Here is a 15822-nt window from a genome sequence, read left to right as displayed (position 1 = left end):
CAAGGGGGAGACTTTTATGGCGGGATGGGAGGTTGAGGCAAATCGCCTGGCTGCTGATTACGCTCAGCCAGACAGCCGTGCAATTAGAAGAGCCCAGCGGGAAGCGCTGTGCATCCAGGAGGCTTTGAAAGCTAGGTTCCTCAGAGAGCAGGGTAACCTGTGACTGTTCAGTTTCTTTACAGAGAAGCTGAACCTGCCCCTGCTTCAGTTACTGTTGACTTTCTTCTGTGGTTACATACCCCGTTCACCACGTTTTCCCCCCTTCCAACACACGTTGCTTGTGGCGGGGGAGGACGGTTACAGATTCCCCTGCTGCGTGGCTCTGTGGTCCGGGACAAGGACCGCTGCATAAGTTCTGTAACCGCCCTCCCATGCCACAAAGTCACGTACCCCCCACCCACACAGAACATGGAAAACACCTCCCAGACCGACCAGGGTGCCTACTGACTGCACTGTGTGTGTGACCTGCTGTTGATCCTGCCCCCGTGTCTGTACCCTGGTAAAGGTGACTGTCCTATGCAATTAACAACCCCCTTCTCCCCCCCCCCCTTCACAGACAGTCTTCTGTAGAAAAACTTGTCGGAAATAGTAATTAACAGCAAACTACTTTTAATAATCAACTACACAGTTAGGGGATGAAACTGGGATTGGGGCTTCGGTGAGCCAGGAAGGGAAGGACTTCTCAACATTTAGGGAATGAGAGCCTTCTTGTATTTGTGCACTCTGCAGGGGTGCAGTGACAGTTTTCACGGCCCCTGTCGCCCCTCCTTCTTGTTACTTTGGGTGAGGGGGGTTTGGGACTTTGTGGCGGGGGAGGGCGGTTGCAGATACAGTGCGGGGGGCTCTGTCCTCCTGCCTGCGGTCCTGCAGAACATCCACAAGGCGCCGGAGCGTGTCAGATTTTCCCTGGGCATTTCCTGTGTGGCTGGTCAGAACATCCAAGCTCGGACTGCTGTCCAGAGCGTCAACAGAGTGGTGCACTGTGGGATAGCTCCCGGAGCTACTAAGGTCGATTTCCGTCCACACACAGCCTAATTCGACATAGCCATGTCGAATTTAGCGCTACTCCCCTCGTCGAGGAGGAGTACAGAATTCGAACTAAAGAGTCCTCTAGGTTGAACTAATTAGCTTCCTGGTGTGGACGGGTGCACGGTTAAGTCAAATTAACGCTGCTAAATTCGACATAAACTCCTAGTGTAGACCAGGCCTCAGTCTCCTAAGCTGTGAAAGATGTAGAAACTGTTTTGTTTGCTTGGCAATCTGGAAATTTGCCTTCATTATTTTACCCTTCCTTTAATAAACTTCTGCCTCCCAGTTCTTAGCACATAATTTTTGTATAGCCTGATTGTTCTTTTGATTCCTTAGAGCAGGGGCTGGCAAACTTTTTGGCCTGAGGGCCGCATCAGGTTTCGTAAATTGTATGGACGGGGTTGTGGCCGCCACCTCCTATCTGCCCCATCCAACCTCCCTGGTCCCTGATGGGCCCCTCTGGGACCCCTGACACACAGACACACACCCCACTCCATCCCAACCACCCCTTCTCCCTGTCCCCTGACCACCCCCGTACCCTCACAGCTCCATCCAACCACCTCTTCTCCCTGTCCCCTGATTGCCCCCCGCCGCCCCATCCAACCTCCCTTGCTTCCTGACTGCCCTGCCCCCATTCAACCCCCTGTTCCTCCCCCAACCCCTATCCACACCCCCACCCCCTGACCACCACCCTGAATTCCCCTGCCTTCTATCCAACCCCCCCCCCCTGCTCCCTGCCCCCTTACCGCACTGCCTGGAGCATCGGTGGCTGGCGTCACTACAGCCGCGTCACCTGGCTGAAGCTGAGCCACGCCACCACCACGCAGCACAGAGCACTGGGTCAGGCCGGGCTCTGCAGCTGCGCTATTCCAGGAGCTCACAGCCCCACTGCCCAGAGTATTGTGCCAGCAGGGGAGGGAGGACAGTAGGGGAGGAGCTGGGGGCTAGCCTCCCGGGCCAGGACAGTCCTGCGGGCCATAGTTTGCCCACCTCTGCCTTACAGCAATGTTCTGAAGTTACATCCTAATATAACTTTGGAGAGTAAGGGGCTGTCATCTGTGGACTGGGGGCATTACACTACAAAACCCCACTGAATGATATGACACTTTAATCCTGTTATCTGTGAAAAGACAACACCATGAACAAGGTCATACTAGTCTGATTGGATGCAGGCCCCTCGCATGCACTGGCTAGCACCACCTAGTGAAATAGAAAGTAATAACATTTCACTTTATTTTAAGTCTCTTGTGATCTAGAATTGTCAGATTTTTGTATAGTATATTACCTGTTTCTCATTGTAGTCTAACTATCTTGGCTACACAAACCCAAATGTAAGCACCATTTATATTGTATTGCTCTGAAAGTCAAGCCCAAAGTCTTCATTTATTGAGTAAGCACATGACACATAGACATTCATGATCTTAAAATGTCTTTTGTTTTTTGTCTAGATGAGGAATATCAGATTGTCCGATTTCACAGAGTCTTTGAAGAAGATAAAGCGCAGTTTGAGCCCTCAAACCCTGGATGCATATATTCGCTGGAACAAGGACTTTGGTGATACTACAGTTTGAAGAGCTGCTGTATAAAAGTGAGGAGAAAGTGCTGCCTGCAATGACTAATTGATACAGACTGTGGAAATGCAGCCAGAGTTTACAGGACTTCACAGATCTTTAAATATCTGCACGGGCAACTTGAGATTGATTGAAAAAGAAAAATTATACAATGTGAAAAGTGTTGATTAAGGCCTCCGTGCCTTTTTAGTCAGGATTTACTCACAGGGCATGTAAGTTAAAGCACAATAAGACCTGGGGTAAGACTTCTAGCAATCTAATCATGGTATGAACATTAATTTGTGTATTTTGTTGGCGATATAAGGTCCAATTGTATTGACTGTTGAAAGATTTATACTCTTAGTTTTTTTTTAAATTTTTCTCATGACATTTACTTTTCCTGCTCTCTACCTGGTAACTACTAACTTATAACTGGAACTTTGTAAATTTTTGTTTCAATTTTTAATATTTTTATCCATACTGTGCCAAATAAGCCATTTCCCTCTGCAACAGGAAGAACAGCATTGGGAATTAGCATTATTTAAAAAAAAAAATCCAAATAGAAAGCAGCTGGTCTGCTACTACCTTGTCTTTTGTCTGGTTATAGTGTGACCATACAGTTCACAGAACAGTTTTTAAAAAAAGACCTTTGGTAGCAGAACAGCAAAAATCCTATCAAACCAGTTGAAATTAATAAAAAATTACAACATTATAAAATTGCTATACTAAGCCATTTTTGCCAGCGGTATTTTCTTTACTTCATTTGTAAAGCTTCCACTGTAGAATGTTGGTTTATTCTTATGGTGTGTTAACTTCTACTTGAAGCCCAACTGATTTTTGGAGAGAATAAATGATGCTGTCAAATTGTGAAGTTTTAGAACTAGTGTTTCTACTCTGTATTAGTTTGTCTGTTTACAATAACTAAAAGTTTGTTTCCATTCTGGTCTTTGCTTTTTTTAATTTACAGAGGAGAGCATTAAAATAAGTGGCTAGATATTTAATACATAGCACACACTAACATTTTTATACCTTTCATGTGCTTTGGTTTGTATACTAAGATCTAAAATAAACTCAACTGATCTGCTTTTTTAAAAAGTAAAATAACTACATTCCTTAAAAAAAACCTGAATTTTTATTAAATAAATGACATACTGTAGTAAATACAAACACTTAAATCATGGTCTTTAAATATTTAAATAAAGGGAAATGCATATTTGGCCTGTACTGCATATGGGCAACATTTTGTTTACAAACTTCATGGTCAACATTTTGTTTACAAACTCTACTGTGGAGCTAAACTATGATTAAAACATCATGAGAAAATGTTTGTAGAAAGGCATCCTGTGACAGCTTTGATAAACATTTTTCTTCAGTAATTAAAAAAAACAAAACCTCCCTACACTTGTGAAGATTTTGCTACAAAAATAGTGCGTGGATTTTTACTGTCAGTAATTGTTTAAGAAACCTGTTTATACAGCTTGTTTGTAGTTTTTCTTTGGAAATTGGAAACTGAGTTTTCTATTAAGGTTGTCATGAAAATACTTTTCTTAATGCTTCAGGGAGGGAGAAGTCAAAACACTGCAGACAGTTGATCTTATAGTTTTAGCTATAAAAAGAACTAGCTGATGTAGACCTAGGGTGCTTACAGTTCTACAACAGAGCCCTCTTTTATCCATTGCACAATATCAGGAAGTATATGACAGCAGAAGCTCTGTCAGTTGTTCAGAGGCGTAAACATGATTGTTCTATTCATGTCTGAAGAACTGCAGAGATGGCTTAATATTACAAAAATCAGTTAAGGCAATAGGAGGTGATAAGAAATAGAGGCACTGTTACACTGAAATGCCTTTTAAAGAGTATAACCAGTTTGATTAGAAAACTTCAAGAGTGCAAAGTGTCTCAAATGTGTGTCATACATAATTAAGGTATGTCGGTTCTGTTCCCCTGAGCCGCCTCTCAGGACAGCTTGGAAAGGTAGCCACTGCCAGTGGCATTATAGGATTTCAATGCCTTAGCTTTCTAAAGAGACTTCTTTTAATAATTCCAGTTTGGGTTCTCTTCTGCCTTAGAATTGTGAAGCACCTGTTTTGCACTGCCAGGTAATTCAGTCATAGGTTTCATCGCTAAGGTTGGATAGTACTTCTTGGTTAATACCTCTTCGTTAATTAGTCAGACCTCTTAAGACCCCTCATTTCTCTTTCCATGAAATTGTGTAATCTTGTCTCGAGCACCTTATCTAAAATAAAAACTATTTACCTAAAGTAGTAATTATTGCACCATATCTTTATAGTCAGTCTTTTTTCTGCTAACCAATCTAAACTTTTCTTTTAGTCCATTCCTTCATGTTTTATTAGTAGTGTCAAATTTAAATAAGTGCTCATTAGCAGTGTAATGTTCCACCTGAAGTGTAAGGATCATTCCCCACCTGTTAATGGAAAACACCTAGATGATGAAGCATTATTAGCTAGGGTCATAGAGAAACTTTAAACATGCATATGCATCAGAGGGGAAGAGGATTAGTTCCTTAATCTTTGCTGTACAGCCAGTACAGGTCACTGACCCCTCTTACACCTTGTTTCAAGCATTTAGGCACTGCATTTTCTCAGAGCACAGAACTGGAAGAGACCAGGCAAAAGTGCAGCTCAGTACTGTCAGGGCCGGTGCAACCCATTAGATGACCTAGGCGGCCGCCGCCTAGGGCGCTAACATTTGGGGGGGGGTGGCTGTCCCAGTCGTCATCGGTATTTCAGGGGTGGGACCATCCTCTGCCTCTGTCAGGGGTGCCATTGCGGGGGCTGGACCTTCCGCCACTTAAGGTGCCAAAAAAGCTGGCGGCGCTCCTGAGTACTGTAGCACATTATTGTGGACTTCTCTCACTACAGGTATGCCTTGTGATCAGACTGGAGTCCTGGGAATGAGCCTGAATAAGAGAATGGGTCTGCCTTGTCTTCAAGTCAGCTATTCCTTCTTGCTTGTCTGGTGGCTCCATCCAGGTTCTGCGCACAGAGTTTGAGTTTAAAAAAACTGGCTTCTGTCACTCAAGGTCAAGATACTACAGAAAGCCAGTCATTTTCTGATTAGTAGTGGGAGGAATCCTTTTTTTAATCTAGTCCTTCACCTAACAGAGGACCTCAGATACAGTGGAAAGTTTCGGATTTTGGTCCTCCACATGAGTAAAAAGTTGAGCCATGTCAAGAGGCCACTTTTTTCATAACCCAGAGTTACAAAAACCAAAGGTGCAGACAAAAAAAAATCATTGCAGCAAATTTACCTGATGACTCAAACTGGAGTGAGGTTACTTGTATTTTTGCTCTGAGAGACTTGTATTCAAGAATCAGAGGGGTAGCCGTGTTAGTCTGGATCTGTAAAAGCAACAAAGAATCCTGTGGCACCTTATAGACTAACAGACGTTTTGCAGCATGAGCTTTCGTGGGTGAATACCCACTTCTTCGGATGCAAGAGAAGAAGAAGTGGGTATTCACCCACGAAAGCTCATGCTGCAAAACGTCTGTTAGTCTATAAGGTGCCACAGGATTCTTTGTTGCTTGTATTCAAGAGTGTCCTTTCGTAAATGTTTGGTTTCTGAAGTGTTATAAACATTGCTATGGAGTATTAAGCTATGTCCTTCTATTGATAAAGGAAAAATGTATGTATAAAAGCATGGTGAGCATTCACATAGCTTTAGTTTCACAGTGTTGGTTGCCCTACAATAAAATGTTGCGATTTGTCTTGTTTTTACTGTTTCCCTGTCTGTCAGTTTTGTTACATAAAATGTCCAAAACTAAAAGCCTTTGATAAATCAGAAGCTTATTAAATACCAGATCATGGGGTGGGGCGGAGCTAAAGGGGAATGTGTATATACCTCATATTTAGTTTCTGTAGGACATGACTCGTTTTTAAAAAAAGTTTACATTTGCTTTTTAAATATAAGTGCTATTTCCTAAATAATGTGCTGAAATTGAATGTGTGATTACCTCAAAATCATGCTGATTACAAATAAAGTGGAAACTGATTCGGGTGACTGTTTAATCCCAGTGGGTTGAGCCAACAGTTCTGAAAATGCAAGGAAAACATGTCTCAGCACAGGTAAAACTGCTCAGCTGACTCCTGCTTAGATAAGATTCTCTCTTCATATTTTTTGTGACCAGACTCTTATAAAAATGGGAAGATAGTGAAAGTTGGGGAAATTGGTTATTTTGGGAAGCTAGGAGAATGTGTGATCTAGGGCTTAGAGCAGAAGCCTGGGAATTTAAATTCATGAGACATCCTTCCAGTGACTTCATGGTGTCTGATCTTGGGCAAATGATTCTGACATCGTAATCTTGGGGCAGGAGGTCTTCTCCTTAAGTAACAAAGAGTGCTTTTTAAACTCACCATCTATGGATCTGGTCAATGTCTCCATGTCACTTTTTTTATATTTATCATAACAGCTAATTGATTACTCAAAGCTACTGGCAGACAATCGTTGTTATCCCATGTCTCTCCCTGCACCCCCATCCTCCCTCAGTGTTTAGGCTGGCTCTTCCTTACATAAAGTGTGTGTTTAGGCTTTAAGGTCTTCAGGGTTTTTTTTGTTGTTTTGTTTTTAAATACTGAGACAATAGCACTTTTCTGGCTACTGACAATTTTATTCCAAATGGTCCACTAATTGGGGTCCTAAGCGGTTGAGCATCACCTATTGAGGAAATATTTTCAAATATAAAGGGAAGGCTAACAACCTTCCTGTATACAGTACTATAAAATCCCTCCTGGCCAGAGGCACAAAATCCTTTTATCTGTAAAGGGTTAAGAAGCTCAGGTAACCTAGCTGGATTATTGGACCAAAAGGACCAATTAGGTGACAAGATACTTTCAAATCAGGGTGGAGGGAGGGAAGGCTTTGTTTTGTCCTGTGGTGCGTGCTTGGGCAGCCACACATGAGAGAATGAAGGGCCACCCGCTAATTAGGTGCCTGGACCCTGCAGAAGCAGCACATATAAGGTGAGATGGGGCCTGGGGTGGGGGGGAGGTAGGAGGGGGCAGTGAAATGGGGGATATAGGAGACAGGGTGGGGGGAATTTGGGACATCCAGGGCTGCGGCGGCCAGAGAAAGAGGCGACTTTTCCCAGCTCCAGGGCTGCGGCTGCCGGGGAGAAATGGCCCTCCTTCCCAGCCCCAGCTCAGGGGCTGCCGCGGCAGGGGAAGAGAGGGCATATTCATCACATTAGAAAGGTAAGACTACTGATATTAAAATATGAGTTGTGTGCTTTTATCCGTACGAAAAAAAAAGTTAATTATTAAGGTTTTTTAATATGGTGCCTTAATTCAAAGTGCTTTACAACAGTTAGCTAACGGTACAAACAACATTTGGAAAGATCATTATGTGAAAGTTACTGGTGACCCCCCTTAATATGCAGGCAGCCAGTAGAGGGAAGCAGAAGCCTCACGTACACAGTAACCTGAACTTTTGAACTGTCTTTCCTCCTCTGCCTTGAAGCAGAAGGAACTAGCTCCAAACTGGTTTTCACTGACCAGATAATGGTTTCTCGGGGTCTGGCAACCACCAATGAAGTGTTAACACGGCTTGGTCTTTGTCTGAAAGTATATAAAAAGTTTGTGAAATTTGTATGAAGCAGAGTTCTTTGTGCCTGAGTACAGAACTCTCCTTTTTTCTGCAGAATAAAGCAACCTTTCCTTATCCTTGTCAGGCTGTTATTGGCTCTCAGCAAGACAGACCCGATATTTCGGTAACAGTTTCTGGCGACTCCGCCGGGACACTCCTAGCTCGGACATTGGACTCCGGACAGCTGCGGTGAACTAGAAGCGGCGCCAACGGGGTGTTTAGCCCCTCTTTCTCTGCTTCACCGTGGCCCCTGGGGTTCGTGTTCCGATAAGGTGAGTCCTAATAAAATAAGAAAACACTATCTGGTTCTGTTCCGGTTAACCGATTAATGTTTTTCCGCTTTATACATTTGAGCGTTAGATGTGTGGGCGGAACTGAGCCTCTTGTTCGTAATTCCTCAGGGTGGAAGCCATAGCGTGCAAGGAAGCTCTGAGGTCAAATTGGGATCCTTCTGTCCCGTCCCCTGTAGCGGTCAGTGTCAGTAGAAGTAGAAAATCCTGGATTAGACCATAATTCCCTCTGCTCACTGTTTAATTCTCTATGTGAGTGTCAAAAGACACATGGGTGGGTCTCAGAGAAAACCCTCACACTATCCTGACTGCCATTCCAGCAGGTACCATTTGTTGTTCAATAATAAATTTGTGTAATGCCTTTTTCAGTATTCCCCTAAATCAAGACAGCTATGGATAGCTTTGGATTCAGAAGCAAGCCAAAAAGCATCTGTATTAATGCAAATTATCTAACTAATAAGGTAAAAGCCACTGCAACCTGGGCTGCCTATAAAACAAATACAAGGAAATATGGGGTAATTCCTCTGTTTTGCCTAAAATCAACAAGGGTATGTGTATATTTTAAGCAATGATTAACTGCCCAGAAGGGGTAGACCTCTGTTTTTTGTCTTTCAAATAATCAAAGAAAACTAATGCCAGCTGAACAGCATTTAACATACCATGCATTTACTGGCACAAGAGAAATTGTTTTGTGTTCTATGTCCTGTCTTGTGGTGGTTGTCTCGTGGCCAGAATTATGTTTAATATTTTCATAAAATAGTCTAGTTTAAAATCAAACAGAAGGATTACATTAAAATGCAGATATTTGTTTTATTCAACTTAAAATACAAAGTGTTTAAATAAATCAGAAAAATGTAATATACTAAAGTCTAATACATTTCCTTAAGACTAAGAAAAAAAAAACAAAACTTCATGGCCAAATCTTTTAATTAAAAAAAATTGTTATTAAAATTTGCATACCAACAGTCTTTGGAAGCAAGGACATAAAAAGTTAACCCACTCCCCATATTGTACATGGGATGCTTCTGGCTACCTCGGACTTCTAGCCGAAGGGCTGGAAATGGTAAAAAGCTATTAAACACCAAAGGTTGTATTGAGTAAACTCCTCAAAGTGGGTGTGCTTGTCCTGGCTTGTTGCTCCAAAGCTCTGTAATAAGTTATTTTAATAAAAGGGTACATGTGGCATACATTAAATAATAAAACTAATGTACTGTATAATAAAAATGTTTGTTTATAATTTAAAAAATGTATAAATAAAAAATAAGTTTCCTTTGTAGGTTTAAAAAAAAGCCAAAAAAACAAAATAAATTAACTTAAAAAAATAGCTAGCAAGCTCAGGCTAAAGATAAGACACTGGCCCCATTCAAGAACACCGCTCACAGCTAAGACTTAGCTAACAACCAAAAAAAAAAAGGGGGAGGGGGCTTGAATGTGCCCAAGCAGCTATGAAATCTGCAAAACACTGCCAGGCACTAATGAAATGTGTTAGGTTTCTTTTCTCACAGGTAAAAAAGCGCTACCCTAAGACCTTAGCAGCCCTGCCACTCCTTGGAACCAAAAGACTGGATCTATGTAAAAGTCCACTAACGAAAGACTGCTTTGGCTCCATGCTAAAAAGGCCCTTATTAAGTCCTGCTGACTACCAACACCACTGTGAAGTGCCAAAAACTGACTGCTTGGACCCATAATTCTCACTGCAAAAAGACCCCTCCACCTCAGAAGAATTCTCCTTCTAGCTCTACTGTGCCTTCTGGACAGCAGGGAAAAAGGACAAGGTGACGTGCTAGTAACCTCTCCCTTGTCCACTAACAAACCTACTGTGCCTTTGGATTTTTCTAGAAGAATCAAAACCATTACAGGGTAATGTGCTGGTAACCTCTCGCCTGTAGAATGCTAAACCACGACTGTTTCAGGAAAGAAGAAGGAACACACACTCCACTGAAATTGCCAAAGTCCAGGAATTCCTGACTAAAAAGTACAAAAAAAACCTAACAGGGATTTGTAGGGGATCTCAATGCAGAACAGTCTCTGTTAGCCAGAATTAGGCTAGCTGTAACCCTAATAACGCGAAATTTGTAAAAGCAAAAATTATATAAAGCAAGCAAAAAAAAAACTGTATAAAAAGTTGTTTTAACCTTATGTAAATAATATATAAACTGGCATCTCTCAAAAATAAAAAACAAAATATCATCATCTATGTATAATCAAAATGCAGCTGTTGCTTATTGTCTAATACAAAAGTATAAATGTCTGTGTAATGCTGTAACCAGAATCTCTGCTGTCCGTAAAAAAAAAAAACCCCAGTATCTGTCCCTCCAGCTTAATCGCAAATTGCGTAACAGGCCTGACACTGTAGGCTTGTCAGGCCCGAAGCGGGGACTGTAAAAGTTACTAGTGACCCCCCTTAATATGCAGGCAGCCAGTAGAGGGAAGCAGAAGCCTCACGTACACAGTAACCTGAACTTTTAAACGATCTTTCCTCCTCTGTCTTGAAGCAGAAGAAACTAGCTCCAAACTGGTTTTCACTGACCAGATAACGGTTTCACAGGGTCTAGCAACCACCAATGAAGTATTAAGACGGCATGGTCTTTGTCTAAAAGTGTATAAAAAGTTTGTAAAATTTGTATAAAGCAGAGTTCTTTGTACGTGAGTATAGAACTCTCATTTTTTCTGCAGATTAAAACAACCTTTCCTTATCCCTGTCAGGCTCTCAGCTAGACAGAGCCAATATTTCGGTAACAATTAAGTGGTTCACCAAGACCCTCAGCAATGTTCAAGTCGGCCATGGAAAAAAAGTTTGAGAACCACTATCAGGGTATCCCCCTCCCACCCACCCCCAATCTGAACTCCGAGGTATAGATATGGGGACCCACATGAAAGACCCCCCCTAAGCTTATCTTCTACCAGTTTAGGTTCCAAGTATCAGAGGGGTAGCCGTGTTAGTCTGGATCTGTAAAAGCAACAAAGAATCCTGTGGCACCTTATAGACTAACAGACGTTTTGCAGCATGAGCTTTCGTGGGTGAATACCCACTTCTTCGGATGCAAGACTTCGGATGTTAGCTGTAAAAGCAACAAAGAATCCTGTGGCACCTTATAGACTAACATCCGAAGTCTTGCATCCGAAGAAGTGGGTATTCACCCACGAAAGCTCATGCTGCAAAACGTCTGTTAGTCTATAAGGTGCCACAGGATTCTTTGTTGCTTTTACAGCTTAGGTTAAAATTCTTCCAAAGCACAGTCTGCCTTAGACAGATATTGCTGCCACCACCAAATGATTTTCACAACTATTCAGGGAAGGGTCACTTGGAATCCCTATCCCCCCAAGGCTCCACCCCTCCCTCGTCCGGCCCCCCTCTCCCCAACCCATTTTGTCACCCAGTCTTGTGTGAGCCCTTCGTAACTCTTCACAATCTTCTTTGAACTTAATTATCTTGAATAATTTTGTAGTTGTCTGCAAATTTTGCCACCTCCTTGTTTATCCTATTTTCCCAGATCATTTATGAATATGTTGAACAGTACAGGTCCTGTACAACTCTGTGGGGGGCACAGCTGTAGCTCTCGCCAATGTGAAAACTATCCATTTATTCACACCTTTTGCTTCCTGGTTTTTAACTGACCCTCTTGGGTCAGGACCCCCATTTTGAGAAACACTATCCTTCCCTTTGCAATTGGTATGGTATAGGGTAAAAGGACACAGATGACCAGATTTCAGGGTCCGGGACACGTTTTCCACAGCCATGAATTTGATAGGGCCCTAGCTGTAGTTGTGCGTCATGTAGAGGGGCCGGCACAGCAGCAAAACCCTTGGGGTTGTTGCTTGGCTCCTGTCTGCTGGGCTGGTCCGGCCAGCTCAACCGCATCGTCACAGAGGCTCTTTCCCAGGGCTGTGCACAGGGCCCTGGCTGTGCAGCAGCAGCGTGGGGCTGCGCACACAAGCGGGAGCAGACACAGGCGGGCCCACGGCCGGAACCAGTGTTTCCCTTAACAGGGCAGCTCCTGGCGCGCCCGGCTCCCCGCTGACGGGGGCAGAGGCTGCTCCGGCCCGCGGGCCAGCGCCAGAACCCCCGGGGGCCGGGCCGTGGGCCGCCCAGGCAGCGAGTCGCAACTGATTACACAGCGCGGGCCACGTATGCCGCCCACAACGTGTTACCTGGGCAACGGGGGCCCCGCCCTGCCCCGCCCGCCGCGCGGGGCAGCTGGGAACCGGGCGGCCCCTAGGCACAGCCGCCCTGTGCGCTAAGTGGGCCGCTGGCCCATAACACCCGCTCTGCCCGCCCCCCTCTGCGAGGAAGCTGATTGGTCCGGGCTGCTCCGGCACGGCTGGGGGAGGAGCAGCGTGGTAGGCGTCAGCTGCTCGCCCCGCGCGACCACGCCGCCGCCCTCGAGCCCTGTTAGGAGATCACGGTCTCGACACAGACGCATGCGCATTAACTCTCTCCTCTGATGAGACTGGCTGGCGGCTTACGCTACGTCCCGCCTGACGTATCCTGCGTCACTTCCGGTTCCGACGGGCGCCCACCCAAGAAAAGTGAAATTGCTCCTGCCCCTTTTTTCACCATGGCAATTGGTGGATCCGCCTCTTCCGGCCTGAGGGAGGGTAAGAGCCGCCTGTTCCGGTGCCGGGCGGGGGAGTAACATGGTGAGTTGCCCCCGGCGAGGGGAAGTCGGAGACGGGGCTTGCGGCCGCCTCGGGCTGGGGTCTCGCCGCCTGCGCGCTCGGGGCCCGGCCGCGCGGGGCTGGCGCTCCCGGGTCCCGAACTCAAACCTCCTCGGCCTCCCATGAGCCCCTGGGCCGGGAGACGTGGCTGCTGGGGCCCTGCAACGCGCACGCTGAGAGCTGCCTTGCCTGGCCCCGCTCCGCCGGCCCGCGAACCTCAGAGCCCCTCAGTGCCCGACCCGCCGCCGGCAGCTGCGACGCTGGTGCCTGCCCTTGGTTGAGCTGCCGGGGCCGTGAAAAGGGCCGGTACCAGCTGTACTGCTGCCGCCTGAGGGGGTCTGCCCTGCGTGGCACTTGGCACAGCCAGGGAAGGGGCGACACTGTTCGCAGCTCTGAGCGGTATAACTAGGTTGACCTAAGTTTTAGGTGAAGACCAGGCCTGTCTCACTGAATGAACCAGGGGCTCTGCCTGCGAAGCCTGTACTACACGTAAGCAGACTAAGTGATTGCCTAGGGCGCCAAGCAGCTCAAGGGAGCCCCCTGTTAATTATTAGTGTGTGTGTGGAGGGCCTCCCACAAATATTCCTGCTTAGAGCCCCTGATGGGCTAGCACTGGCACTGTGCATGCACTGGAAGCTATCAGTAGGTGGCCTGCTGAGGCATGGCTAAGGCAGCCCTGGTGCATTACTGGAAGTGGGGTGGCAAAGGAAGGCGCATATGAAAGGAGTGTAACTGGTGGGGAAGAGGGGGGGGGGGGGAATGGTTAGGGAGCAGAGGGCAGCCTAGGCCCCTGCTGTGGTCCAATGTTAATGGTTTGTCAGGGACTTATAAATAGTACTGCGGGTTTGTCACAGATTCCGTGACTTTTGCTGTGGCCGGTGCTGGGACATTCTCTGGCCATGGCGTCCCCCCTCCTCTCCCCGGCAGTAGAATTTGGGTATGGGAGAAGGTTGGGGCACATGATGGGGTGAGGTGGACTCTGGGTGGCACTTACTTGGGGGGGGGCTCCCCAGAAGTTGCAACACCCCGCTCACTAGGTGGAGACGTGGCTAGGCAGTTCTGCATGTTGCCTCTGCCCAGAGTGCTGGCTTCGCAGCTCCCATTGGCTGGAAACTGCGGCCAGTGGGAGTTGTGGGGGTGGTGCCTGCAGGCAGAGGTAGCCATGCCTCTGCCTAGCAGCTGAGCAAGGGGAATGTTGCTGAATCTGGGGGGCTCCTCAGATAAGCGCTGCCCAGAGCCTGCCTCACCCCATTGCATGTCCCTACTCCTTCCCATACCCAAACTCTGCTGCTGCTGAAGGGGGAGGTGTGGAGCCAGGTAGGGAGCCTGCTGGTCCTAACTCCCCACCCTCTGCATCAAGGGTCCTGGGCCATGTGCCCTTCCCTCCCTCTCCACCCCCCCCTCCAAGTTTTAGTCAGGTGTATATAGTAAAAGTCATGGATGGGTCATGGGCCGTGAGTTTTTTTTACTGCTCATGACCTGTCCATGATTTTTACTAAAAATACCTGTGACTAAAACGAAGCCTTACTTATAAGTTGTCCACCTGCAGAACAAACAGCTTATCAGTAACAACTTGCCACTGAATCTGTTTCTTGCTACAGAGTTATGCTTCACACTCCAAGCATTTATTAAGTATATAACGTCAAACATTATTTTAAAGAGTGTTATTTAGATTCAATGTCAAGCACTCAAGAGTTAGGCAACTGTGATAGTGTTTCCTATACAGCTTGAATTCTACCCTCTCGTATCCGTGTCCTACACTGAGTGAGGAAAGAAAAATATTTTTTTAATTAAATGATCATAATTCATATGGACAAAGGAGGTAAGTTAGGGTTGTATGGGCAATAGAGAATCTGGCATTGCCTAACTTTTCAGTGCTTGACTTTGAAATTTGAGTAGCATTGTTTTAATGTAGTTTTGTGTATGTGACTTTATAGGCTTTTTTAAAGAAAAAAGATAAATTCTCTAATGTACAGCTCTAACTCCCTCATCATGCATCATCAATTAGGCTTGAATCCTCAGCTTTTAGTGCTGAAGCACAGACTTCCACCACTTGAGCTGCAGAACTAACTATGCCACCTGCAGAAAAAGAAATCTATTAAAACTGAGGGAGGATGGTGGTTATCATCATGTGCTGGATCTGGATGAGTAGTTGAGGGAAGCCCAGAAATTATGTGGATTTTTTTATTTTTTTGTGGAAGATTTCCTACCCCATGTAGCCCCCTATTAGGGGGGTGAGCCATTGGAGCCATGTGTTGTAGTAGGGGTGGAGGAAGAAAGAGAGGGAACCTAGCTCCTCTTCTTCTCCAATAGCTCCCAGGCATTCCTGGTGTATGGTGGTGACGCTGCTGCTTTGGCAGTGAGGTGGGCCAAAGTCTTTAAAATGTTCAAGTTCAGTTATTTTGGCAGCCTGCCAGAATTTTCCTGAGCGAAATTGGTGGCAGAAGGGAAATAGTCCTTCAAGTAGGTGTCTGTGTGTATCCTACTCTAGCTACACTTTTTTACATCACGGGTGGAAGATGAGAATGTTTGTTTGAATTGCAGTGTCTGTTGGGCTAATCTGCACCGTGCATGCCCCCTGCACCTAAGAGCATAAAGGGAAAAGTATCTGCAAATGACCTTCAGTACCCGTTTACTGCCTATGGCAGGGAGACAAAACAAGTATTGTGTGCCTGCTACCTAGTACTAGAAT

At 45.6% G+C, this 15822-nt stretch overlaps 2 protein-coding genes across 13 annotated transcripts in view; both read left to right on the top strand.

Annotated features, from left to right (window-relative positions):
• Positions 1 to 4860, top strand: part of SPAST (spastin) — a 59308-nt gene extending 54448 nt beyond the window's left edge. For all 7 annotated transcript variants that reach the window (XM_039529082.1, XM_039529084.1, XM_039529079.1 and 4 more), the window contains one exon: positions 2478 to 4860. In XM_039529082.1, the coding sequence (XP_039385016.1) occupies positions 2478 to 2600 (123 nt within the window). In that variant the 3' untranslated portion in view covers positions 2601 to 4860. The remainder of the gene's footprint in view (positions 1 to 2477) is intronic.
• Positions 4861 to 12662: 7802 nt separating this feature from the next.
• SLC30A6 (solute carrier family 30 member 6) overlaps positions 12663 to 15822 on the top strand; it is a 34499-nt gene continuing 31339 nt past the window's right edge. Inside the window, exon 1 of one of the 6 annotated variants that reach the window (XM_039532026.1) lies at positions 12663 to 13112. In XM_039532026.1, coding sequence (XP_039387960.1) covers positions 13110 to 13112 — 3 coding nt within the window. In that variant the 5' untranslated portion in view covers positions 12663 to 13109. Of the gene's footprint in view, positions 13113 to 13325; positions 13620 to 15822 lie in introns of those variants that run through there. The other 5 variants (XM_039532027.1, XM_039532029.1, XM_039532025.1 and 2 more) reach the window with 5 other exon arrangements.

The sequence above is a fragment of the Mauremys reevesii genome, linkage group 3 (genome assembly GCF_016161935.1).
Source record: "Mauremys reevesii isolate NIE-2019 linkage group 3, ASM1616193v1, whole genome shotgun sequence".
Classification (NCBI taxonomy): domain Eukaryota; kingdom Metazoa; phylum Chordata; order Testudines; family Geoemydidae; genus Mauremys; species Mauremys reevesii.
Note: the sequence above shows the minus strand (reverse complement) of the source record. Positions and strands in the feature narration are given on the sequence as shown.